The sequence below is a fragment of the Salvia hispanica genome, chromosome 6 (genome assembly GCF_029641045.1).
Source record: "Salvia hispanica isolate PSC_SH4W2 chromosome 6, Shi_PSC_v1, whole genome shotgun sequence".
Classification (NCBI taxonomy): domain Eukaryota; kingdom Viridiplantae; phylum Streptophyta; class Magnoliopsida; order Lamiales; family Lamiaceae; genus Salvia; species Salvia hispanica.
In genome coordinates this window covers 13,750,855-13,775,693 of record NC_142697.1, presented here as the reverse complement: position 1 = coordinate 13,775,693, position 24,839 = coordinate 13,750,855, and the positions used below count along the sequence as shown (strand labels likewise).

General features: G+C 35.1%; 3 protein-coding genes across 4 annotated transcripts; all 3 read left to right on the top strand.

The window, feature by feature from the left end:
• Positions 1 to 391: 391 nt before the first annotated feature.
• On the top strand, positions 392 to 4,903 carry LOC125204077 (SEC-C motif protein). 2 transcript variants are annotated; one of them, XR_007173483.2, is made up of 6 exons: positions 392 to 611; positions 690 to 838; positions 1,473 to 1,634; positions 3,037 to 3,152; positions 4,080 to 4,172; positions 4,750 to 4,903. XR_007173483.2 is itself a non-coding variant. In XM_048102624.2 (5 exons), the coding sequence occupies exons 1-5, from the start codon at positions 434 to 436 to the stop codon at positions 4,105 to 4,107; spliced, it is 633 nt and encodes a 210-aa protein (XP_047958581.1). In that variant the 5' UTR covers positions 392 to 433; the 3' UTR covers positions 4,108 to 4,452. The 2 variants fall into 2 exon arrangements, 1 of the variants encoding a protein (XP_047958581.1); XM_048102624.2 differs by lacking the exon at positions 4,750 to 4,903 and having other exon boundaries at positions 4,080 to 4,452.
• Positions 4,904 to 5,635: 732 nt separating this feature from the next.
• On the top strand, positions 5,636 to 8,691 carry LOC125204477 (signal peptidase complex subunit 3B-like). The gene is made up of 6 exons (XM_048103140.2): positions 5,636 to 5,855; positions 5,955 to 6,002; positions 7,497 to 7,559; positions 8,030 to 8,083; positions 8,204 to 8,290; positions 8,375 to 8,691. The coding sequence occupies exons 1-6, from the start codon at positions 5,730 to 5,732 to the stop codon at positions 8,498 to 8,500; spliced, it is 504 nt and encodes a 167-aa protein (XP_047959097.1). The 5' UTR covers positions 5,636 to 5,729; the 3' UTR covers positions 8,501 to 8,691.
• An 8,553-nt stretch (positions 8,692 to 17,244) lies between these two features.
• CAX11 (cation exchanger 11) lies at positions 17,245 to 20,716 on the top strand. The gene is made up of 2 exons (XM_048107429.2): positions 17,245 to 18,209; positions 19,834 to 20,716. Exons 1-2 carry the CDS (start codon positions 17,319 to 17,321, stop codon positions 20,596 to 20,598), a joined length of 1,656 nt encoding a protein of 551 aa, XP_047963386.1. The 5' UTR covers positions 17,245 to 17,318; the 3' UTR covers positions 20,599 to 20,716.
• The last annotated feature ends 4,123 nt before the right edge of the window (positions 20,717 to 24,839 follow it).

Below are 24,839 nucleotides of genomic sequence, written 5' to 3'. Positions count from 1 at the left end.
GGTGATTCCGGCGTCAGCGACGAGGGGCTCCCACACGCCGGGTAGGTCGACGGAGGCAGCGGCGCCGAAAATAATTGGGGAGCTCCCAATTATTTAATTCTAATTTTATAAGAATAATTATAAAAACAATTAGAGAATTAATCCGGGAGTAAAAAATCAGAATTAATGTTTAATTTGGTCAAAATCGAGATTAAACCCGTTGACTGTTAGTTTTTAACGGATCCGTTAGTCTATGACCAAAATGATCAAATTTCCATATGTTCAGAATCAAAAAATCCAAAAGATAATGTTTAGCACCAAAAACGTAAAATGATCATATGTTCAAGAACAATTTTGGCTTTACTCTTAGGAAAATAAATACTTAAACCCCATTGAGGAAGAAGGGTTTAAAGTCTAAACCGAAGCAATGTATGTATTGTGAACAGAATACATAATGCTCCGATCAATTTTCTCATCTCCCTTCCGCCGGAATCTCTCTTCGTCCACTCTCCGCCACATCTCTACGACGCCGCATCTCAGCTTCTCATGGATGGACAAGGTCAAAGGAGTTCTTACCGGCCAGAAGACCGAACCCCCACCCTCACAATCGGCCCAGTCGTTCACCCTTCTTCGTGAGTGCTTCTCCTCCCAACCAAAACTAGTGTTTCTGTAAATACAGATCTTGTTATTTATCTGTAATATGCCTACAGTATTTGCGGAGGAGATGAGGAAGGCTAGGAAATTGGGGACTTTGAAGCAATTCGTAGTTGGCAGAAGCAGTGAGGCCACTTTTAACGACGCCTTTGAGAAGCAAGAGGCCATAATTCGATACCTAGGCGGTGTTGATAATACTGGGGAGGTTCCTTCCTGATTAATTCATATCGTTTTTTAGTTGAATTACTGGAATTGCTACTAGTAGTATTTCATTTTCTGGTGCCTACACCTGCCATTGAATATGTTCCTCGGATTCCTCCATTTTCTGCATTTGCTTGTTCAGGCTTCCTAGAATTTACACAGTTCTAAATGACATTCTTTTTCATTTTCTTTCTTTTCTTGGAAAGCTCTGTTGATTTTGCTAGGGAGTAGGCACTAAAGCTAGACTTACTGATGAAAAGATACTTGTTTCCTTATTCCTTTGTTGGTTAGCATAGAAACCTCTACTTTTCAATTTTGTCAAAGCCTACTAGAGCTGGTTCAGCAGTTTTCCCATCGTTTCTTTAAAATTTTCTAACAGAAGTCTCTTCATGGAACTGATAGATTTGCATAGGACTTCTACTAACTTTTTGTCACTTATTTTAATGTTTTTTGTTCAAAATTTCAAGGTACAGAAGTTGAAGGGCTGAGGCTATGTAGTATTGAATTCTTAGACTTACTTCAATGCTCTAAATTAGGTCATAAAGGGTTATCCCTGAAGGCTGTTTGAGAACTATGTAAATTGGGGGTCCATTAATTAATGGTGTCTCACTTTTGATTTGGCTTTATATTCTTTGTAGAACATCCAAACCAAGCACAAGCAGGATGCAGCAAAACAATGTAATTGCACGCTGACAGAGGTTGAGAATACCTTAGCTAAGTTTACGTGGGCCAAGCAAGCTCAGGCAAAGCTTGAACAACTTCAAGCTGAAGGAAAACCTATCCCAAAGAGCATGTCCGAGGTTCTCATCATAATGCACAATGTTTTTTCATTTTTATTTGCTGCTATTGAATCTTTCATTGATTGAAAAGTTCGTGTGTTATTTAACTGCTCGAAGCCTAAATAGATGTTCTACGTGGTTGGATCTACAGACATGTAGATACATTCAAGTTTCTTGGACTAAATTCACCTTCACAGACATAACTTTTACTTGTAGTCTATGTAGCAAAAAAGTTTGTATCAACAAAAATCTTCAATTTGAACATAATTTGAAGCAGGCTATCAGTTTCTGAAAAAGGATTATTCTTAACAGCTCTGATTTTAATGATTTATAGATAGTGGGTGGAAAAATATATGGACTAAATCTATTTCTTTGTCTGTAGTATGATTTACCAACTTGGACATTATTATTTATGAGAATAATTAGTTTGTTTGTGTCTTACTATTTGAGGCAGATTTTAATGATTTTCTCTTACATTTGCTTGACCTTTAATGAAAAGTTTGAAACTTTCCTTGCTTGCTTGGCCTCTGACTGTAGAAAACAGAATTTTGAATATATGCTGGTTTCAGCAATGATGAACATAGTGAGTGATAATTGTAGTTATTCTAAATACAGTGGCGTCTCAGATAAGGAGTACGTCTTTTTTTTGTAAAACTTGGGAAACAGCCTTTTTTGGAAACGGGGTTTAGCTAGCAATGGAGAGTTAAATCATACTACATGGATTTTTATGGTATCCTGGGTGTCTATTTCTTAGAGTTGAACCAAAAATAAATGAAATTGGCAAATCGAAAAGCAAAATTTAATCTTGCAATTGAATCAAACAAAGACACACATAAAACAAAACATGGAGTAGAGTAAATTATTTAAGAGGGTACAGGAAAAAATGCATTACTGAGTCTCAAGTAACAAATATTACTCATTATTGTAAAATAGCCTAGGCAGAGCTTAGTCCACCCGCATTTGCCAGTATCAGCAATGCTATGCACCATCTACACTAGGTGGCCATTATATGATGCATAGGGTGCCTATCTGCCATCTGTTATTTAAAATTGGTCTAATATCATAAAATTATTTTGATTAATTTACATTTCAAGAAACTTCATGCTTTTATGTGTAGAAAAGTAGTGTAAACTAGTAATTAAGATATTAGTAGTAAGGAATACAGGGGCCTGCTGCAGAACCTCTGTTTGGTGCCCAGTTCCTGGGTGCTGGCCGCATAAGAACAAAGAAGAGCTTTATGCTCTGACACTGACTATACTGCATATAAGAAGCTTATCTGTGTGATTTATGTTATTCTATAAAGTAAGGGGCAAGGTGTTGAATGTTGATTGCTGTAATGCTGTTGTTCCTTTACCCATGGCTTCTTTTTCTTGATTCATCAAATGTGCTATTTTATTCATTTGTTAAGTATTAATAATTGCAGATCCAGAAAATGATGGGATCATCTGCATTGGATCTTGCAAGATCAAACATGGCAAAAAGTGGGAAAACAAGTAGAAATTCACCCTGCCCCTGTGGTTCTAAGAAGTTGTACAAGAGGTACTTTCTTATTTTATGGAGTATTAGAAAAATATGGCCATGCTTAATGAATAATTTATTAGGATATACTATTAAATTGCAACTTGGATACTTACGCTACAAACCTCCAAAGTCTAATTTTCAAGACCAACTATTGGAATTCCAGCATAAAGGTTTCAATCTCAAAAGTCTAAACTATAGTTTACAAAATTATTGGCTTTGACTTGCTATAGTGGCTTTCAGAATTTATTTCCTTCTTATTTTGATTGGCATAATTTGCTAGGAAACTATTTGTTCTTAATACCTGATGTTGGATGATAAACTGTTGGTCTGGATCTAATGTACTAAGTTTTTTCATCTTTTATGCTCGGTTACTTGGTTTGGTTTTTCAACTTGATTTCGGATGCAATACCTTAAACAAAAGTACTGTATCTGAATTAGGCAGTAGCTTAGATTGACGGATGTTATAGGTGTCTGTCACCCTTTGTTGTCTCACTCATCTAGATTAAGAACAATGATATTTTCTTTTCCAAAGAAGATCCTTAAGAATTATTTTATGTTGTGATGCTTCCTGTTCAATACAGAACGAGACTTAGTTGCTCTTACTCTATACAACTACATCCAATAATTTTTCTCATTTTGGTCTTTAGAATAGTCTTAGCATTTTCCAGGAAGTGACAAGACATTATGGGGACCCAACATGTAGTAATCTAAATCCACGATGAATTTTGTTTGATACTTAAAAGTTGCTAAACCGTTCAGTGTTATACTTTTCATATTGGCTTGAGTCTTCTGAGAAGTACGTGGCCGTTTCCTTCTCCAGCTTCGTGGGAGAGTACTACTATTTATCCCATGTTTCTATTTGTATATTCTTTTTCGCCCTAGAATCGTTACATGTGATATACTATGGTCATGTTGGAGTCTGCTGATTAGGTTTGGTTTTTGAAGGTGCTGCGGCAAGGACAAGAGCAGTTGAGAGCAACTTGGGTTGTTGAGTTGAGGGAGAAGTGGAAAAGGAAAGGCTAAATTAGGAACATAATGGTAAGCTTTGGTGTGAGCACAGTTTATTCTCTTTCTGCACAACTTGCTTCGGAAGTGTGGGTTGGCCATGGGACTAGAATATAAACAATTCTTTTTAGGGTTCATCTCCATTCAATATTCACGTTTATTTGGGATTTTGGATCCAATTTTGACCTATCTCATCTTTGTTGTAGTATCTTTTTTTTTTTTTTTTTATGTACTTGACAATATTTAATAACGTGCAAGCTGAGTTGAGTTGAGTGAGTACTGTATTTCATAATATAGACCAAATTTTTGTTCATCTATTTAAGTAATCTGTTGATTTTCCAAATGTACAATTGCGATTGCAATCATGAATGAACTTACCACTTAAAACATACGTGGATTTGATCATATCATCGTAACGCACATTTGAATTCTTAAAACATTACTAGAAGCTTTGCACGATTAGATTTTCGTGTGTTTGATCGGTATCATTCGTTTATTTTAGTGCATTGCTTCTTCTTTGATGACTACATGGGGATTTTCGAGTAGTTGATTCATATTTCATAGACATGTTGGCACCTTTAGAAGCATGATGAGTGGTAACTATACACAGGTTATACTTGTCAGAAAATGGCCACTTCTCATCGGATCAGGATCTGTACGGTCCATACCAAATCTGTTCTTGTTTTTTTGCTTACAGTGTTTTAAACTTCACTGAAGTTCGTATATTTGATTTTGCTATATTAATTTTGATTTGATTTCTTGTAGCTACCTGTTTCTGAGTAATGCATAGTGCTAAATAATTTGATAAAATATTCGATTTCTGCTTGATTTTGGAACTCTGGCATGCTTCGTATTATGTTATCAATATCCTGTCTGGGACTGATACACCATGGTTTGTCAAAATGATAAAAATAATATGAACTACATTGTGTAACTGCAATTTTACTCGTAAATAGAAGTAGTATCAATAACTATATATCCACCTAAAATGAAATGATAACTGAATTGAAAATCGAACCGAGTATATTTGGAAAAAAATTGTAAATGCGGATAGATATCAAGAATGTCAATAACTAATAAAAGTAAGCTTGTAAAAAGGCTAAATCATTAATTCTTTTTGACAAGTTCCAAATGTAGGAAAAATCAAAACCAAACTCCATATTATTAAATTTGAGTGAGGAAGATAATAATAATAATATGAAAACAATTCATTCCACGAAGTAATTATCATATTCATCGTAATTCACCGAATATAAAAATGAATTGCATTTCACTCCAGTTATAATTTTAATAGCAATAAGATGAAAAAAATTAAATCTTGTGAAATCCAAAATTCCGAGATTTTAGTACCCAAAATCTGAATCCAAGAGAGATCCATGTCCTGTCGTAATACAGAAAATCAAGTAAATATTAATCGAAAACAAGTTATAATTATGACGCCGATAATCAGATTAGAAATTAAGTAGCTTTAAATTATAAATATGGTAAATTAATGCTAGTCATAACCCCATTGATCTTCTTCAATCCACAGAGGCCCCTTTTTTGTTCTAGATTTGCTCGGACGGCCGAAATTCGAAACAGAAGATCATCATGCACTCGTTCGGCTACAGAGCTAACGCTCTGCTAACCTTCGCCATCACCATTCTCGCGCTAATGTGCGCCATGGCCTCTGTCTCCGACAACTTCAATTCGCCGTCGCCGACCTCCGAAGTTCAGGTTAACTTTTAATTTGGTTCGTGTGTGTTTTCATTAGTTGATTGGGTTCGCGTTTCTCTTTGTTTTGGCCCTGATTTTTTTTATCTGTGATGGTTTTAGGTGTTGAATATCAATTGGTTCCAGAAGAAACCGGACGGTGATGATGAGGTAATTCCTTCATTTCGGAGTATAGTTTGTAGATTTGTGCTAAATTTCGTAGAGATTGAAAGAATTATTATCGTTCTTTAATCTTGTCTAATGCGTGGACTGATCTGTCTCTAAATGAGAAACTGATGCTCGACTTCGAAATTTAGGCTTTTGTTGCTAAAAAAATGTTCAGCTTTTGGCTAACAAAAAGGTCTAGCTATTTTAAGCGGATCATGCAATTGTAGTCCTATTGTCAACCTGTAATTCCACACCCATCTCCCTTTTCATGTGTTTTCTTGTCACCGATGTCAGAAAAATTAGTGGATCCTAAAGATTAATCTAGTTATTATGAAAAACCTGTTCTGAAAGTCTAGATGCATTTACCTTGAAATTAAAGGCCCGATATTCTCATCGACTCATGGATCAACCTTTTTAGACCATGAAGCTTCCCAAGAAGATGGGACTTAGTTATACATATAAGTTTCTTTATTGTAAAAATCTGTTACGCTAACATGCAGATGAATGAATCCTTAATGAGTTAGTCGCCAATTTTTGCAAGGGGATAGCCATTGCTCATATATTAGGACCAGCCTAAGTGGAAATGACTCGTCAAGTATCCTATATACTCCTATCTCACTCTTGATGGAGCAGGTTATCACTTAACTAAATATGGTGGGAGCAATTTTCTCAACAAGTATTCTAAACCATATCAGGAATAGTAGATTAAATAAGACATAATAGTGCCAGTTTCTTCTCCCCAATATGATATTCTACATTTTAAGCATGTACTATTAGGTGAAAGTTGAGAAAGCAGTTTCAGTTTGTTTTAGGTTTTTAACCTGAAAATTTGATTTCATAAAGTGAGTTATGCACTATTTTACATATTACATTGACATCCAAACCGTGATACATCTTTGATATCTTAATAATTAATATTGGTATAATGGTTTACCTTGTGATACAATAGTTAACCTGTTTTTCTTAACACAATGAACAAGTTTATGATTGGTGAATGTGTGTATCCAAGCTTTGCCAATAAGATGCATATGCAAATCTATATAAATCAAAAGAGAACTGGATTTGGCTGCTAGTTGAGTTTTAAAGAAGGCTTACATTGTTGCTTGGTGAATGTGTGCTCATCTTCACACTTGGCTGATTTGTGTGGTGTTTCCTGTTCGTAACTATCATCTTAGCTCCCCCAATTTGAACATTACATCAGCCAAAATAATGGGAGTACAAAGTAGTACATTTAGGGACTTTTCTCTCTAAGACTATTTTTTTTTGGCTCTCCTCTTCCAGCCATGGGCCACCTGCCATCAGCTCCACCTTTATTCAGTGTGTATGTGGACTGGTGTTGATCGGATGATCTATAATTTGATAAACGAGTGCAAGATTTGATGCCCTGTGCTAATGACAGAAATTAAAATTGTCTCAGTTTCTTGGTTTCATTATGAGAAACAATTAAAGTGTTGGTGGCTTACATTTTTGTTTAACGAGGATTTCAACATCATGCAGGTTAGCCTGACTCTGAATATATCAGCAAATTTGGAGTCATTGTTTACATGGAACACAAAGCAGGTTCGTCTTTTTTCACTATATTCAATATAGCCCTGCGTTCTCCTGTTTTTGTTACCTTTTAGCTGGGGGAGGATCTTCTAATCTCTTTAACCGTCAGCTTTGATTGACTTGTATTAATTTCTGTCTTCTATATATAATGAAGATTGGTTTAGCATTACCCTTTTATCATGTATTCACATGCACAGTTCAGTTGCTATGAACTTTTTCTGCACAATCTATACTAAGGTACTGGAGCCTGAGGATTATCTAGACACCTCCAATTATTTCACTTCCAACTTGTTCGTATATTATGTTTTTTGTGCATCTCTGTTCTTCTTAGGTTCAGAATTTCCAAGCTAGAGAAACACAATGCTACGTGCTAGCTCCTTAATTAAGGCATAATTTATCATAGTTTGCTACTGAATTTCCAACTACTTGTTGCTATTAAAGTTAACCAAGAGTTTATAAAGCATCCATCTTGTTTTTCATAGGTCTTTGTATTCTTAGCGGCTGAATATCAAACCCCCAAAAATGCGTTAAACCAGGTAAGAGGCTGCTGATAGCTGGCTTTTCTTTTGTGATCAATGTGTTCATAAAATATAGTTGTCATAGATTGATGACATTCTGAGTTACGGTCACAGGGATATGTATGTTTTCTTTTGTAGGTCTCTTTGTGGGATGGTATTATTCCTTCCAAAGAGCACGCCAAATATTGGATTCACACTACTAACAAGTATCGTTTCATTGATCAAGTGAGTTCATGTCTTTAACTTTGGTTATTGAGTTGTTATCCTGGTTGAGATTGACCAGAGCTTGTTCCCTATTTTTTGATATAGGGAAGCAATCTACGTGGTAAAAACTTCAACTTGACATTGCATTGGCATGTTATGCCGAAGACCGGCAAGATGTTTGCTGATAAAATAGTGATGACCGGCTTCCGCTTACCCGAGGCCTATAGATGATCAAATTTTCCATATCTGGTCTAACTTTAGCTTTTAAAGAAGGTGATGAGCAATGGAGTTAACATTCGAAAAAGAAGCACATTTTGTGGATTTTCACTACTTATAGAACTTGTAATTTAAGATTTTCTTTGAGTTTGCTATACAGTAATTTGACCCTGAAAAGTGAAAAGGTGATTGGCTAGGTTGGTGCATGAGTTTCGCGTCAAATGTATTTCAATACGTAGGTGGGTGATGATAAATCTTGCTTGGTCCACTATTTTATCTCCATATGCCAAAATTTAAATGTAAAATATTACTGCACTTTTTCCTTCAATCTCATGAAAAAAATAATACTGTCTTCATCCTCTATTAGACCACTCAAAATAGGGCTGGAAATCGCGGCCAATGGTGGTGCCGCGAAATCCGGCCTTATTGCAGCGGCAAAAAAATGTGGCTGTCGGAAAATAAAAATATCCACAATAAGGAGGACACATTGGTGGACAAGCCACGTTCACAGCCACAAAAAAAAAAAGTGTCCACAGCAATGGTGGACACTTTTTTGGACACTTTTTTTTGTTTTAATTGATTGTATATTTTAATTCTACTATAATTAAAATTATCGGACTGAAAATAATTAGAAAATAACTACTAAATTAATAAATAAAAATATTAACTAAATTTTCGCTGTATTACATGAAGACGAAAATTATATAATGAAAATTTTCGACATCACACATTTTCTTCACACTTCGCCCCCTTCCTTGCGTGCCCAGACCTCTTCAATCAAATCGGCCTGGAGTTGGTTATGTGTTGTGCCCCTGCGCATATCAGTGAAACGTTGGAGCAGATATTCATTACTACGAGGTACACCCATTTGTATCGGCGAGGAGGCAACACCGTGACTTGAACTAGCACCATCTCTCGGTGTCCGACGCTCAGCAACAAATCCTTCATCTTCTATTATCATATTGTGCAATATGATACATGCATACATGATATTCGCGACATCATCTTCGTGCCAAACTCGTGCCGGGCACCGTAAAATAGCCCACCGCGATTGGAGCACACCAAAAGCTCGCTCAACATCCTTCCTAGCAGCCTCTTGTTTGCGCGCAAAATAGCCTTTCTTCTGTCCAATCGGTTGCCGAACTGTCTTGACAAACGGGCCAACGAGGGTATATCCCATATGCCAAATAGTATCCCCTGCTGTACTCCGTGCCGTTGGCCACGAATCTAATTTCTGGACCCTCCCCCCAGCACTCATCATTGAAGAGAGGCGATGACTGCATAACGTTGATGTCGTTGTTAGAACCCGCAACACCGAAATACGCATGCCAGTAGTGAACTGGCATTTCCACGCCACCAGGCAGTTTCTCAATTCTCAGTGCATGCAATCGATGCTGTCTATCATCCCTAGGAAATCGTGCACCGTACCGTGCATATCCAGTAGTCTCTGGCATTCTTCGGAGGTTGGCTTCCGTAGATACTCCGGACTGAAGATTTCCCGGATGCACTTACAAAACTATCGGAGCACATGTAGGCCAGTCGTCTCACCCATCTGTAGGTATTCGTCGAACATATCAGCGGGGCCGGCATAGGAAATCTGCCTAATTGCAGCGGTGCATTTCTGCAAAGTAGACAGACTGATCCAGCCGATGCAATCACGTCGGAGGGTGAAGCACTTGTACCGCTGAGCCAGTGACGTCGCTATATGGGTGAAGAGCGGTTGCGACATTCTGAAACGCCGACGGAAAATCTCTGGCGGATAACGAGGGTTATTGCCAAAGTAGTCTATCATTAGCCGTTCGTGCGATCCGACATGGTCCCGCGGGATTGTACGCCGATGATGAATCGCACGAGGGACCGCCGCCGAAGCCTCCCGCGCCGCGTCCTCGTCCGCTTCCGCCTGCACCTCTTCATACAAAGATTCTCACGCTTCATTCCACAAATCATCCATTTTTCGGGAGATGGTATTGAAAAAACTTAGAGAGAGAAATTTAGAATAGAGAGTTGGAATGGAGTGAAAATAATGAGGGGAGTGAGGATTTATTTATAGGCGATAAATCAAAAAAATAAAAAATAAAAAATTCCAGAAGTGGGTAGGCGCCGCGGCTCGCGACTCAGCTATAGCCAGCCGCGGGAACCGCCGCACCTCTCCACACCACGCCGCGGGCAAGCCGACTAGTCGGGCGGGTGTTGTACGCCGTCGAGGGCCGCGCCTCAAGTGGCCATCACTATAGGGAGGCGCGGCATCGCCGCGGAGTCGGCGGCCGCCGTGTCCTCCCTATTGTGGACACCCTAAGCTGTGAATATACAGCGGGCGCCCGATTCCGCGGCTGTTTTTCCAGCCTTATTGCTTTTTCAATTTTCATCCCAATTTGCGGTGTTTTTCATTTTATTTTTATTTTTTAATTATAAATACCCCATTCTTTGCCTCCTGTTACCATTCATATTTTCATTTCCTCTCATTCTATCTTTCTCACTTTAAATTGTAAATGAGTTTTGAAGAGAGCAACTCTTCATCTGATGCGTCTTTGGAAGTGGAAAGTCGGTGGTTATTTTAATGTTTTGTTTTAAAAAGTATTGATATTTTAATTTATGTTATTATTATCTAAATAAAAAATTAAAAAGAAAATATGAAGACTGTGAAATAAGTCGTGGTTGGACGAAATTAAAAATTATTGAAGTGGTAGGAGAAAAATGGGTTGTGACTAAAAATAAGATTGATTTTCAAGGCATTACTATGGATGCCCTAGATTGTCTTGATTTGATTCTGCATGATATTTTAATTAATATACTGTGTAGAAAAAGTTAGTTAATTATTAATTGTATTTTTATATATTAATTTTTATTATAAAATTATGCGTAAGATAAAGTTGATGGATATGGATCTAGGGGAGCATTAAGGGTCCTATTGCCCCCTTAGTGTTTATTTCCATCTTAATATCATCCATTAGAATAGAGATGTGGACGGTCAACATCAAAATTGTGTAACTTATCCCGTGTTACATTATTGGTCCCATTTTATGCATTATAAGGGTATAATAGTAAAAATATAATGGCTGGAACGCGTTTCAAAATGGAAGGTCCGATAATTAAGCGGGAGACCTTCCATCTGCTCACTCTCTAACCACTCAATCCCATCAACCCACTATCAAAACATTTCTCCACCAATTCAAACCTCTGAAACCAGCCGCCTCTCAATTCCAAGAGAAACGAACTCCACCAGCGATTCTCACCGTGAAAAACATCCTGGGTCGACGATTCACAGTTACAAAGTTCCGGTCTGATTCGCACGGGCGATTTGGTTTCTATTTGCAAAAAGGTTGGTTTCTAAAGTTCTGATTTTTGGCAAGAAACACTCCTAAGCGTCGATTGTTGACATAATAGACGATTCACAGATTTAAGCGTCGATTGAGTTTCAATTTTGCAACCATGCACAAATGTTTTGGTCGATTTGTATGAAAAATATGAAATGGTGATAATTTGATTTAGGATTCTGTCCATTATTGAAGCTTTCAGTTGATTTCTGAGTTATATTTGGTTTTTTGTTCGATTCTTGCGGGAGAAACCTTACTGATTTCGTCGATTTTTCTGTAAATGACGACTTTGTGTTCAGTTTGTTCGCGATTCTATCCATTATTGACGATTTTGGTTGATTATTGAGTTATGGTTGTGTTTTTGACATTTTGGTTGATGAAATTTTACTGATTTTGGTCGATTTCATTGGTGTGTCTGACAGAACATCAATGACGAAAAGAGGCAGATCCTTCAAAAGTCAACCAACACAGACTACAGGTAATAAATCTCTTGCACTCATCGTGAATTAGTTCAAATCTGATACGATTGGTTCAGCTAGAGTTCCACAGTATTTGGTGGTTGTGGTACATTATTGACCAATTTCTTGTATTTGCCCTGTATATTCGTCGAGAAATTGTTCTTTTGGTCGATCTTTTACTTTATTGTTTTTTTTAAAGCTACATCAATCAGTTTCGTAAAATGCATGTAATTGAGTTAATCTTATATTCATTTGTGCATTATTTGCTTGCTTTTGTACATTATTTATCAAGTAGTATGCATTACATAATATTAATACGATAAATTATTGATACCTTCGATTATAAACATGTAATGATGTCGTATTTTGGACAGCAACGAAGCAGCCTAGGTTGGATATTGAGGAAGCAGTTGATAATGTTATTCCTATTGCGATAGCGCAAAATCCACGAGTTCTAGTCATACCTCTAGGGTTTAGATATCATCTACGTTAGGGAGTAGTTTTAACTACTCCCTCCGTGATCCGTCCCTGAAAATTTGTCACCTATTTTCTTTTTCGCCCGTCCCTAAAAATTTATCACCTTTTACTTTTACCATTTTTAGTAGTGGACCCTACATTCCACTAACTCATTCTCACTCACATTTTATTTTAAAACTAATATATAAAAGTATGATTCACATGCCACTAACTTTTTCAACCCACTTTCTATTACATTTCTTAAAACCCGTGCCGGGTCAAATGGTGCCAAATTTTAAGGGACTGAGGGAGTAACAAACATAATGTACAAATATTTCCGTGTAATGGATTTTATTTACACAATAATGGACGATTTATGTCCTGTAATGTATATGTTTCTGAGACGTTTTTGTTCTGATTTTATGAGTAGTTTTAACTTATACACATAATATAAAAAAATTTAGTGTAATGGATTTTATTTAATCAGTAATGGACGATTTGTGTCCTATAATGTATATGTTTATGAGACGTTTTTGTTGTGATTTTATGAGTAGTTTTAACTGATAAACATAATGTACAAATATTTCAGTATAATGGATTTTATTTACTCAGTAATGGACGATTTGTGTCATGTAGTAATGGACGATCTGTACATTATTCACTGATCCGTGCACATTATTAGACACTATTGGTACATTATTTACTGTACCAAATCTTAAACGCATTAAAAAATAAAATTTAATTCATGTTGTGGTTATATAACCTAGCCCCATGGTTGTTAAACCCAAGGGAATTATTCCAACTCTCTGCCCTTTGTGATGGTTCCGTTTGTAAGTGGGTACTACAACCTAGCCTCATGGATTGTTAAATCCAAAGGGCATGAATTCAATTTCCTTTCAACATTATTCTATTCAATATGTACATTATTCACTTATCCGTGCACATTATTAGATACTATTGGTACATTATTTATTGTACCAAATCTTAAACGTATTAAAAAATGAAAATTAATTCATGTGGTGGTGCTATAACCTATCCCCATGGGTTGTTAAACCCAGGAGGAATGATTCAAACTCTCTGTGCTTGGTGATGGTTTGGTTTGTGAGTGGGTACTACAACCTAGCTCCATGGATTGCTGAACCCAAAGGACATGAATTCAGTTTCATTTCAACATTATTCTATTCAATATGTACATTATTCACTGATCCGTGCACATTATTAGATACTATTGGTATATTATTTATTGTACCAAATCTTAAACGCATTAGAAAATAAAAATTAATTCATGTGGTGGTGCTATAACCTAGCGCCATGGGTTGTTAAACCCAAGGGGAATGATTCAAACTCTCTGTGCTTGGTGATGGTTTGGTTTGTGAGTGAGTACTACAACCTAGACCCATGGATTGCTGAACCCAAAGGGTATGGATTCAATTCTCGCTAATCATTAAATACTTACACAAGTACATCATTTAGTATTACACACGTACATTATAGGCAACTTGGCGTACATTATTTAGTTCTACTTAGCCTAAACATTATTCCCTGAAACATATACTTAATTCAAAAATGAATTTTGATGTATGGGTTAGTAATATGCCCTAGCCCCATAGATTGCTAAACCCTTTTGGGAATGGATTTAACTTCTGTCACACATTAAACCCATTGTAATCTACATTATTCAAAGACGGCATATACATTATTCAAAGACAGCATATATATTATACAACTATAATCGTACATTAATACAATCTACATTATACGTTTAACATAGTACTCCCTCCGTTTCACTATAGTTGAGGCGGAATTTTTGGGCACGGAGTCTAAGAAAGATATTGAGTGTGTTAAATAAATAGATAAAAAAGTAAAAGAGAGAGGAAAAAGTAGAGAGAATAAAGTATAAAGTGAATAAAGTAGAGAGAATAAAGTAAGAGAGATAAAGTAAGAAAGAAAAAAAAGTTACCATATATGGAAATGACTCAACTATGAAGAAACTTCCCGAAATGAAAAAATGACTAAACTATAGTGAAACCGAGGGAGTACATTATTTGTCGAAAATTTACAAGCTGTAACTTACGAAAAGAAAACACGAAAATCTGTAAATGTCAGACGATTTCATGAAAATAAAACGACAATTGGTGCAAAATAATACTCCCTCCGTTCCATAGTAATAGAGTTATTTTGTCATTTTGGTACGTTCCATAGTAATAGAGTTATTTCCTTTTTTAGTAAAAGTCAACACATTTTTCAACATCTACTTTACTCTCTCTTACTTTTCTCTCTCTTCATCTCTCTATCTTTTTCATTTTCCACTTTATTCTCCCTTTACTTAACTCACCTAACACAACTTTTCTTAATCTCCGTGCCGAAAAGAAACGCCTCAATTACTATGGAACGGATGGAGTAGTAAATACAAGAATGAACTAATCACAAACAAATACAGAAAACCATAGATGTAAATTACACGGCTAATATAATAACTTTCTATCATATTTTATCAATAATTCTCGAAATCAATGAACGAATTAATTAAATGACTTTCTTTCATTGTTGAAAAAACCGAAAGGAATCAAGGGACACCACTAGAATTTGATTTAGGTGAGAAACTACACAACCAGGCGTGTTCAATGTAGAAAAATTGAGTCAGTTATGGGGAAGAAGAAAGAGAAATATGCGTGAGATTTGAGGGAGAGATTAAAGGAAACTTCCATAACTGATTAAAATATGACTTCCTCAAAAGCCCTTTTCGAATCTTTTAATCATTAAAATTAAATTCATGAGGCATTATTTTCGACCACAAGATCTTTAGAATGAACGATTTATTAATAGATTATAGTACAAATTCTATTTTTCAAAATAACTTGGTATTTTGACATATGGTATGACAAGTAAATTTTGACAAATGAAGAGCTATACATGGAAATTAATGAATGTAATCTAAGTCTACTCATAGTTCTAAAACATGGAAAGTTTTCCCAAAATTTGTTAGCATATAATCAACTAATTTTAATTTTTAATATTTTGACAATAGCATGTAAAAATTTGAGAAAATTTTAAAACTATGAAATGTTAATATCCTGAGAGAATTCGGAATAAGGGATCAATTCCGCTGACCTTTCGAAATGAGGGATTAATTTCGCTGGCCTTTCGTAATTTGGGATCGTGGCATGCGTATTTTTCAGAATAAGGAATTTCTAATTTTTTCTCTTTTTTCTATTCTATTTTAATATTATTTCCCTCCAATCATTTATCAATGACCTAAATCACTCCTCTCAAATATTTTACTCCTAATTTCTACAAAATCACCGACCTTAATCACCCCCCTCTCCGTCCGCTCCATCTCCCCTATCACGTCCTCATCTGGCAGTTGACGGCCCAGATGGTGCAGGTGTAGGTGGCGGCGCCGAGGTGGGTGGTGTTATAAGCAAAAGTAGTATTTTGAGCAACTACTTACTCCAATTGCTGAGCACCGTAATAATCAAAGTTTGGAAGAAAGCTAAAGGAAAGGAATATGCACTTGATTGAAAAGTTTTCTGATGTCCTCTATTAAAGTTACATAAACTAATTTATAGAAACGTACTGGGAAACTACCAACTACTACTAAACAAGAGAACTACCCACTAATATGCATAATTGACAGAAACTACTTCAAACATAATCCTTCAAGTATGATGGTGTGCGAGTGGAGCGGTTGGAGCGATGAGTGGTAGTCTGGTTTTGGGTGGTTACATCAGTCGTGGGTGGAGTTGTATCAGGTGGCGTCGGCAGGGGAGCCGCGGCGGTCGAGGGCGGAGGGGGAGGGGATGGAGATGGGGGAGGGTGAAGAGGATGAGGAAGGTGATCCAGCCAAGGATTCGTTTCCAGCTGAAGCATTTATTTTGCTGGCCGTGTTTGTACATGACAGGAAACTGTGTCGGTGATTTTGTAGAAATTAGGAGTAAAATATTTGAGAGGGGTGATTTAGGCAATTGATAAATGATTGGAGGGAAATAATATTAAAATAGAATAGAAAAAATTGAAAAAATTAGAAATCCCTTATTCTGAAAAATACGCATGCCACGATCCCAAATTACGAAAGGCCAGCGAAATTAATCCCTGATCCCTTATTCCGAATTCTCTCGTAAGATAATAGTCTATTTAATAATTTATGAATATATTTGTGTAATGCGATTAATTTGACTGAAAATGATTAATAACTATTATAAAAAATTATAGTATAGTCATTATTATTTAAATTAAGTAAACTATTATGAATATTTTTTTTGAGTTTTATGTACGTATATATACATGAGATTATCATAAAATTTGGATAAATTTTCTCTGTTTTAGAAGTTTGAGAAGATTTAGATAACATTTGTTAATTTTCAGCTTTCCATTTGACAAAATTTTATTAATTGGGAATACCATATATCTATATTAATGAATATTTTCTCATGTGAATATACACGTGTTTGTGAGGCATTGGAGATCACAGATCCGGAAACAAACGCGTTAAAGAAAAGGCGAAGATTAATTAGTAAAAAATTTAGTGTAATCAAAAGTCAATCTACTGAAGCAAAAACACAAACACTATGAGTGCTTAAATGAGTGCACAAAATCTAGAATGGCATGGCCTTCAAATTCACCGCCGCCGCCGCGTGCCGCCGGATTTTCAACTTCACCGTGATCCCACTCATTCTCCTCACCACCGTCCTCTTCTTTCTCCTCCTCCCTCGCACTACAATTCCTAACCACCCCTCAAAACCCCAACTATTTCCCCACAGATCCTTGCTCACACCGACCCCCAAATGCTCGCCCTCCAACACTACAGCGGCCGACGGCCTATTCAACTACTCATCTCTCAATTCCTGCTTCTTCGGTGGGAATCCATTCCTCTCTGTCCCTTTCCTCCTCCTCATTCTGCTCCTGCAGTTCTACATCTTAGTGAAAACCGCCCAAGATCGCTTCTCCGTGGTGGTGACCAAGCTCGCCGCCCACCTCAAGCTCTCTCCGTCGATGGGCGCCGTGACACTGCTAGCTCTCGGCAATGGCGCTCCCGATGTGTTTGCGTCGGTGGCCGCTGTTAGAGGGGGGCAGCCTAGAACCGGGTTCGGTGCGATCCTCTCTGCTGGGACATTCGTCTCCGCTTTTGTCGTCGGCTTCGTTGCGCTCTATGCGGCGCCGTTTGCAGTCGATCCAGCACCTTTTATTAGGGATGTGATGTTCTATTTGACTGCCTCGTTTTTTCTCTTCTATGTTTACTTGAGCGCTGAGATCTTCTTGTGGCAGGCTGTTGGTTTTGTTGCTTTTTATATATTTTTTGTTGGGATTGTGTTTTCTATGGATTCGGGGTATGGTCTTGCCGGAGAGAAGAGTAGGAGCTCACGGGATGCTGGTGGAGAGTTGGGGTTGGTTGAGCATCGTGAAAATCAGGTGGTGGATTGTGAAGTCGGGGAGTTGATAGCTCCATATGAGGTCGAGAGGAGGACGAGTTTCGGGTTTTGGGAAGCCTATGACAAGGTATACTATCACGATCTGGTCTATATTTTGTGTCCTGCATTTGTGATTTTATGAGATGCTTGTGATAGTTTTCTATGATCATTAAAGTCTGAACGTCCTCATAAATTTCAGCTATATGATTGTCAATTTGTGATGTTTAAAGAGAGAGCGTAATTAACCGTTGGTACTGTTTTAGCTTTACATGAGATGTCAAACTACTCGTTATGTGTTTTATAGTACATGCTTTGGGCGCACTCGCTGTTCTACATGTATGGTATTGTTAAGCTACTACCCTCATGAGTATGTATTTTTTAGTTCTCCTGGCAAGGCAATTAGTTATAGTTTCATAGTGATCTAGCTTCCTTCTTGAGGCCATAAGTTCCCAATGTTCACTCATGAAATGATAAGTATCCATTTCGGCATTTGAGTAGTCAGTTGCAAATTTTCACTATCCTTTTCTTCTGTAGGCATCTGTTTGATTTGATTTGATTCTGTGATTGAGAATAGAACTGCAATGTTATGTGATGCAGCCATTCTGCTGAAACTGACAGCAAGACATGCATTAAGTCATGACTGCAGTTTACTGATGAAGTGTTGACTCTTTGTGCTAGGTTTCCCTAAAGGCCAGGTTATTGTTCTTTAAGAAAAGACCTCAACCTTAAAGGACATTTTGTAGGAAGTTTTAAGCTCTGACATTGTTTGCCCTGCATATGCTGTTCTTTTCCTGAGATGATATTCCATAACGTGACTGTATTAGTTACTAAAGCTGCTTACTCTTATAAGTGAACAAAGAAATGGACATTTATTTTCTGCTGAGCAATTTGGTTAAGATTTGATATGCATTTATCACCCAACCAATAGCTCAAGTTTCTGCTTCAGCTTCTTCATGTGAAGTGTGAACAACTAATCCTGAAACTATCTTTCTCTCATTATCTGAAGCTTTTGGTAATTTTCCTAGTCTAGAACTTGCTAGCTAGCCATCATTATATCAAGGGGTATGTTTTCTTAAGGGAGCTCTCGATCCTATTATTTAAGCAATTCTCAGATCATGTGAATTATTATAGTTATACAATCAATTTTAACCACCTGGTTCTCTTTTCATTTGTTACTCTTGATTCTTGATTACAAAATTGTCTGCTAAGGTGTGATACAACCTCTTAAAGTTCAAATGCATAATTACACTTTGATGATGCAAGAATGGCCATATTATTTTTGTGCCACCATGCTACTATTAATGGGTTTGAGAATGGGATAGTGCTGCTACAGTTCTGCTATATAAATTAAAATTAGAAAAAAAATGCTCTAGCGTCTGAATGTTATTACATTATCAAAGAATATCCTTTGCTAAATGATTGATGACTATGTTCTAGTTTGATTGGCAAAAAATTCATTCTCAACAAAATATGGTAATAGAATCAAATGTATGAATGCTGATGATATCTCTAGCTAGTTTGAGTATATATTGAGTTGATCATTTTGAGTTCAGTGGTACACATATTAGTAGCTAAAACATAATTAAGGTTTCTGATCTCACACGTTTTTTGTACGGATTTTCAACCATTTGACTTAAGCTCTCTTTCTTTCTTGTAGATTATATTGTTTGGTTTCCAATCATTTGACTTAATACTCTCCTTCTTTCTTGTAGATATCAAGAATATGGGAAGTTCCAGTCTCAGTACTTCTAAAACTAACTGTTCCGGAAACTTCACCATCCAAATGGAGCCGATTTTACCAATCAGCCAACATTGCTCTTTGTCCACTGGCCCTCCTATACTCCTGCAAATCATTTATGTCCTTAGACCATCCCATAAAATTTCTTCTTTCAAACACCCAATTTCCACTTTGGTTAGTGGTATTCTGTGGAAGCAGCTCTTTAGCCATCCTTCATTACGTAGTAGAAAAAGAGCCACCCAAAAACGAGCGGATCTCTTCCGTGGTTGTTGCATTTGTCATGAGCGTGTTTTGGATATCCACGGTGGCTGGTGAGTTACTGAACTGCCTTGCAGCACTTGGCATGCTTCTGCAGTTGCCCTCTGCACTTCTGGGATTGACTGTTCTGGCATGGGGAAATTCGATTGGGGATCTTGTTGCTGACGTGGCTGTTGCTAAAGCTGGGCAGCCAGCAATGGCTATGGCGGGGTGCTTTGCGGGGCCAATGTTCAACATGCTTTTTGGGCTGGGAACAGGTTTAGTGATACAGACTGCAAATATTTCCCCAAAAGCGTATAAGCTTCATTTTCACACGAGTATAGTGATTGCATTTGTGTTCTTGATACTGAGCTTGATGGGATCTTTGTTGGTGGTAACGTGGAACCGATTTCGAGTTCCTAGATTCTGGGGATTCTGCCTTGTTGGCCTTTACCTTATTTTCATGATGGTAAGCCTACTCATTGCAGCCTTCTCTTTCTAAAATTTTGGGAAAAGAATCAATGGTTGCTTCATGTATATGCTCGAGATAAACATGAAAATGCCAGGAGTTGTATTTTAGCTTAGTGCCTATATTCATCTTTCTCTGTGTGTGTGTGGAATGGTCGACTCCAAGTTGCATTTTTTCCCGCAAATTTGATGATCACAATCATAATAACTTATGCACAAGATATGATAAAATGAAAATGCTAGCGTATTTTATATGTTAGCTGTGCTCACAATGTACTATGAAATATTGGTCCTCTATAGATCTATTTAAGGAGTTAGCTAACTACACTGCATTATAATGAGCATGCCATGCAATACCTACACTACGCACGCCAGGGACGGAACCAGAAATCAAAGAAGCCGGTGCTAAAATTTTAAAGTATTACTAATATTAAAATATTTAATTATAAAATAATAATATATTAACATATTTAAATTTAAATAACAATATTGTAATATTTAATTTTAAATAAAATATTTATAATTTTTATCAGATGGTAGATGATAATTGTTCCGATCGGCCATCAAATCTAAGAGCAAATGCATGAAACAATTATTAATAGGAGCTCCATGATATATATTTTCAAATGGATACAAAAATTATTCAACCTAACTTTGTACTCCCTCCGTCCCGGCTAAGATGACACATTGCTTAGCCGGCACGGAATTTTATGAGTTATTAGTTAAAATGTTTAATTGGAGAGAGAAAATGTGGGTGTAAATATAAAAATAGAAAGAGAAAGAAAGATTAATATTTTAATAGGAGTGATAAAAAGTGGTTGGGTGTATTAGTTGGAAATGTATCATCTTAGTTGGGACAAACTAAAAAGGAAAACATGTCATCTTAAGTAGGACGGAGGGAGTACATTGTAACAATAAAATTTAAATTTTAATATATATATATTCCAAATATGATAAAATTAAAAATTATACATCGTGACTTTTCATTGAATTTTACATCGAATAAGTACAAAGTCACGATTGAATTCTTCAACTTTTCATTGAATTTTACATCGGATAAGTACTTATCTATAAGAAATAAAGAATAAATTTATATTGAAATGTTATAGTTTACAAAAACATCTTATTTGTTAATTTATAATACTAATATTATACACTATTATAAAAATGATTATATCTTATTTCTTATCAATAGCATTGAAATATAAATATTATGACCACTCCAATAAATAATCTATATATTATATATTTATATACATACCCGCTTGATATAAATACACGGCTTTTTCATTTATTTTATTGGAAATATGTCAGTAACTTTCACATAATATATACTCCCTCCGTCTCGGCTAAGATGTCACATTGCTTAGCCGATATAGGATTTTAGGAGTTATTGGTTAAAGTGTTTAATTGGAGAGAGAAAAAGTGAGTGTAAGTATTAAAGTAGAGAAATAAAGAAAGATGAATATTTTAATAGGAGGGAGAAAAAGTATTTGAGTGTATTAATTGGAGAGAGAAAGTTTTCAAAAAAGGAAATGTATCATCTTAGTTGGGACAAACTAAAAAGGAAAATGTGTCATCTTAAGCGGGACGGAGGGAGTAATATAATAATATCATATCATTAATATTTTTGTTGTCTCCTCTCCTTCCTCAAAATACATCATCTGCCATTACTGCATTTACCTCAAATTTATATTTAGTTTAAGCAAAAAGGGAATGGAGTGCAGGGCTATTCGGAGACGGAGGACTACCGTGACAGGAGGGGAATCGGGACCGGCAGCAGCCAAGCCCCCGCTGGAGCGGTGGCTGGGCCCCGTGTAGTTCCGTCCCTGATATTTCACTTTTGCACGCAAATGGTACCTGATCTTTATTTTATATAGTTTTTGGTACCCCATGACAAAAATAAAATAACTCTGAGTACAAAATATATATTTTTTTTTTTTCAAATGATATTTTTGGATATTTCAATTAAACAGTACTGAATATGTGATTATTATTTTTGCTTTTTGCTTTCTTCTTCTTCTTCTTCTTCTTCTTCTTCTTCTTCTTCTTCTTCTTCTTCTTCTTTCTTTTTTCTTCACTTTCTTCTTTCTTTTTAGCATTTTATCATCCTTTCTTTTTTCTTTTTCTCCTTAGTTTATGTTTCTTCTTCCGTCTTTTTTCTTTTCACTTCTTTTTCTTTTTCCGTTTTAGTGTTTTATACACACATCTAATTGCATTCATAATATAAATCAAGAACAAAATGTCTAATTAAATTAATTATTTAAAGTAATTAAATCAATTGAGTATTTTTTATTAAATTTTTTATACTCATTTTAAGGTTGAAACACCTAACTAAAAATATTCAACTCTTTATATCATTATGAATACAATTCACAATGTTAAATTTTTATTAAGGTTATATTAATAAGTTACTCCCTCCGTCCGCGAATAGGAGTTCCGGTTGGCCATTTTCAACCGTCCGTCATTAGGAGTCCCGGTTAGACATTTTATCTTGGGAGTATAAAAATGACCTCATTGTTCCCTTAATTTAGAAGCTGCAATTAATTTTAATCCACTTTGATTGCAATTTCTCACTCTCTCTCTTAATGTTAGATTTCATTATTCCGAAGAATAAAACAAATAATAATATAAATAGGTCCCACATTCCACTACCACACACTTGAATTATTACACTCAAACTTTTCTTAAAACTCGCACCCAACTCAACCGGGATTCCTATTCGTTGACGGAGGGAGTACTAATTTAATATAAAATAATAATAATAATAATTAATAATAATAATAATAATAATTATTATTATTATTATATTATGATTATTATTACATAATATTATGTGATTCATAATTTATATAATTATGCTACAATTATTTATTAACTACTATCAGTTTTTAGTATTATAACAATATTATTATTATTATTATTATTATTATTATTATTATAATTAATATATTTATATCTATAATTATAATTAAGTATATTTGAATGATATCAAAAAATAAATTAATTATTAATCTATAACATCAAAATAATAATATTAATATTGATTAAAACTAAAAGAGTGAGGAGAATGAGAGAAGATATTATAATCACTTTTGGTACTAATTTTTTGTATGCCCAAAATATATTTTATGACATAAATCAGAAAATGTATTTGTTTAGAGGGCATTTTGGGAAGAAAATTACATCAGGTACCAAAAATGTGATTTATAGGTACCAAAAATGATATAAAATAAAGATCATGCCCCATTTACGTGCGAAAGTGAAAGATCAAGTACCATTTATATAGTTCACTCTTTTGGAAATTTCAATTAAATAGTACTCCCTCCGTCCCACAAAAGATGTCACACATGTAGGACGGCATGAGATTTTAGGAGGTTTTGTTTTGTGTGTTAAATAGAGAGAGAAAATATAATATTTATATTCATGTGATAGAAAACTTTTTCTAAAAAGGGAAATGTGACATCTTTAGTGGGACAAACTAAAAAGGAAAGTGTGACATCTTTTATGGGACGGAGTGAGTACCAAACATGTGATTTTTTTTTTCTTTAGTTTATTCTTCTTCTTTTTTTCTTCATTTTCTTCTTCTTCTTTTTTTCTTCATTTTCTTCTTTCTTTTTAGTATTTTTTCTTCATTTTCTTCTTTCTTTTTAGTATTTTAGCTTCATTTCTTCTTTCTTTTTTCTCCTTAGTTTATGTTTCCTCTTTTTTCTTTTCTCTTCTTTTTCTTCTTTCTTTTTAGTGTTTTATACATACATCTAATTGCATTCATAATATAAATCAATCAAGAACAAAACACCTAATTAAATTAATTATTTAAAATAATTAAATCAACTAAATATTTTTTATTGAAATATTTTATTCTCATTTTAGGGTTGAAAAATCTAACTAAGAATATTCAACTCTTAATATCATTATGAATACAATTCACAATTTGAAATTTTCATTAAGACTATATTAATTGGTTATTAATTTAATATAAAATAATAATAATAATAATAATAATAATAATAATAATAATAATAATATTGTGATTCATAATTTAAACAATTATACTATAATTATTTATTAATTATAACTAGTTTTTAGTATTATAATAAGAATATTATTACAATAATTAAATATAATTATAATTAAGTATATTTGAATGATATTAAAAAATAAATTAATTATTAATTTATAACATCAAAATAATAATATTAATATTGATTAATAATAATAGTATAAAGAGTGAGAAGAATCATAGAAGATATTATATTATCACTTTTGGTACTT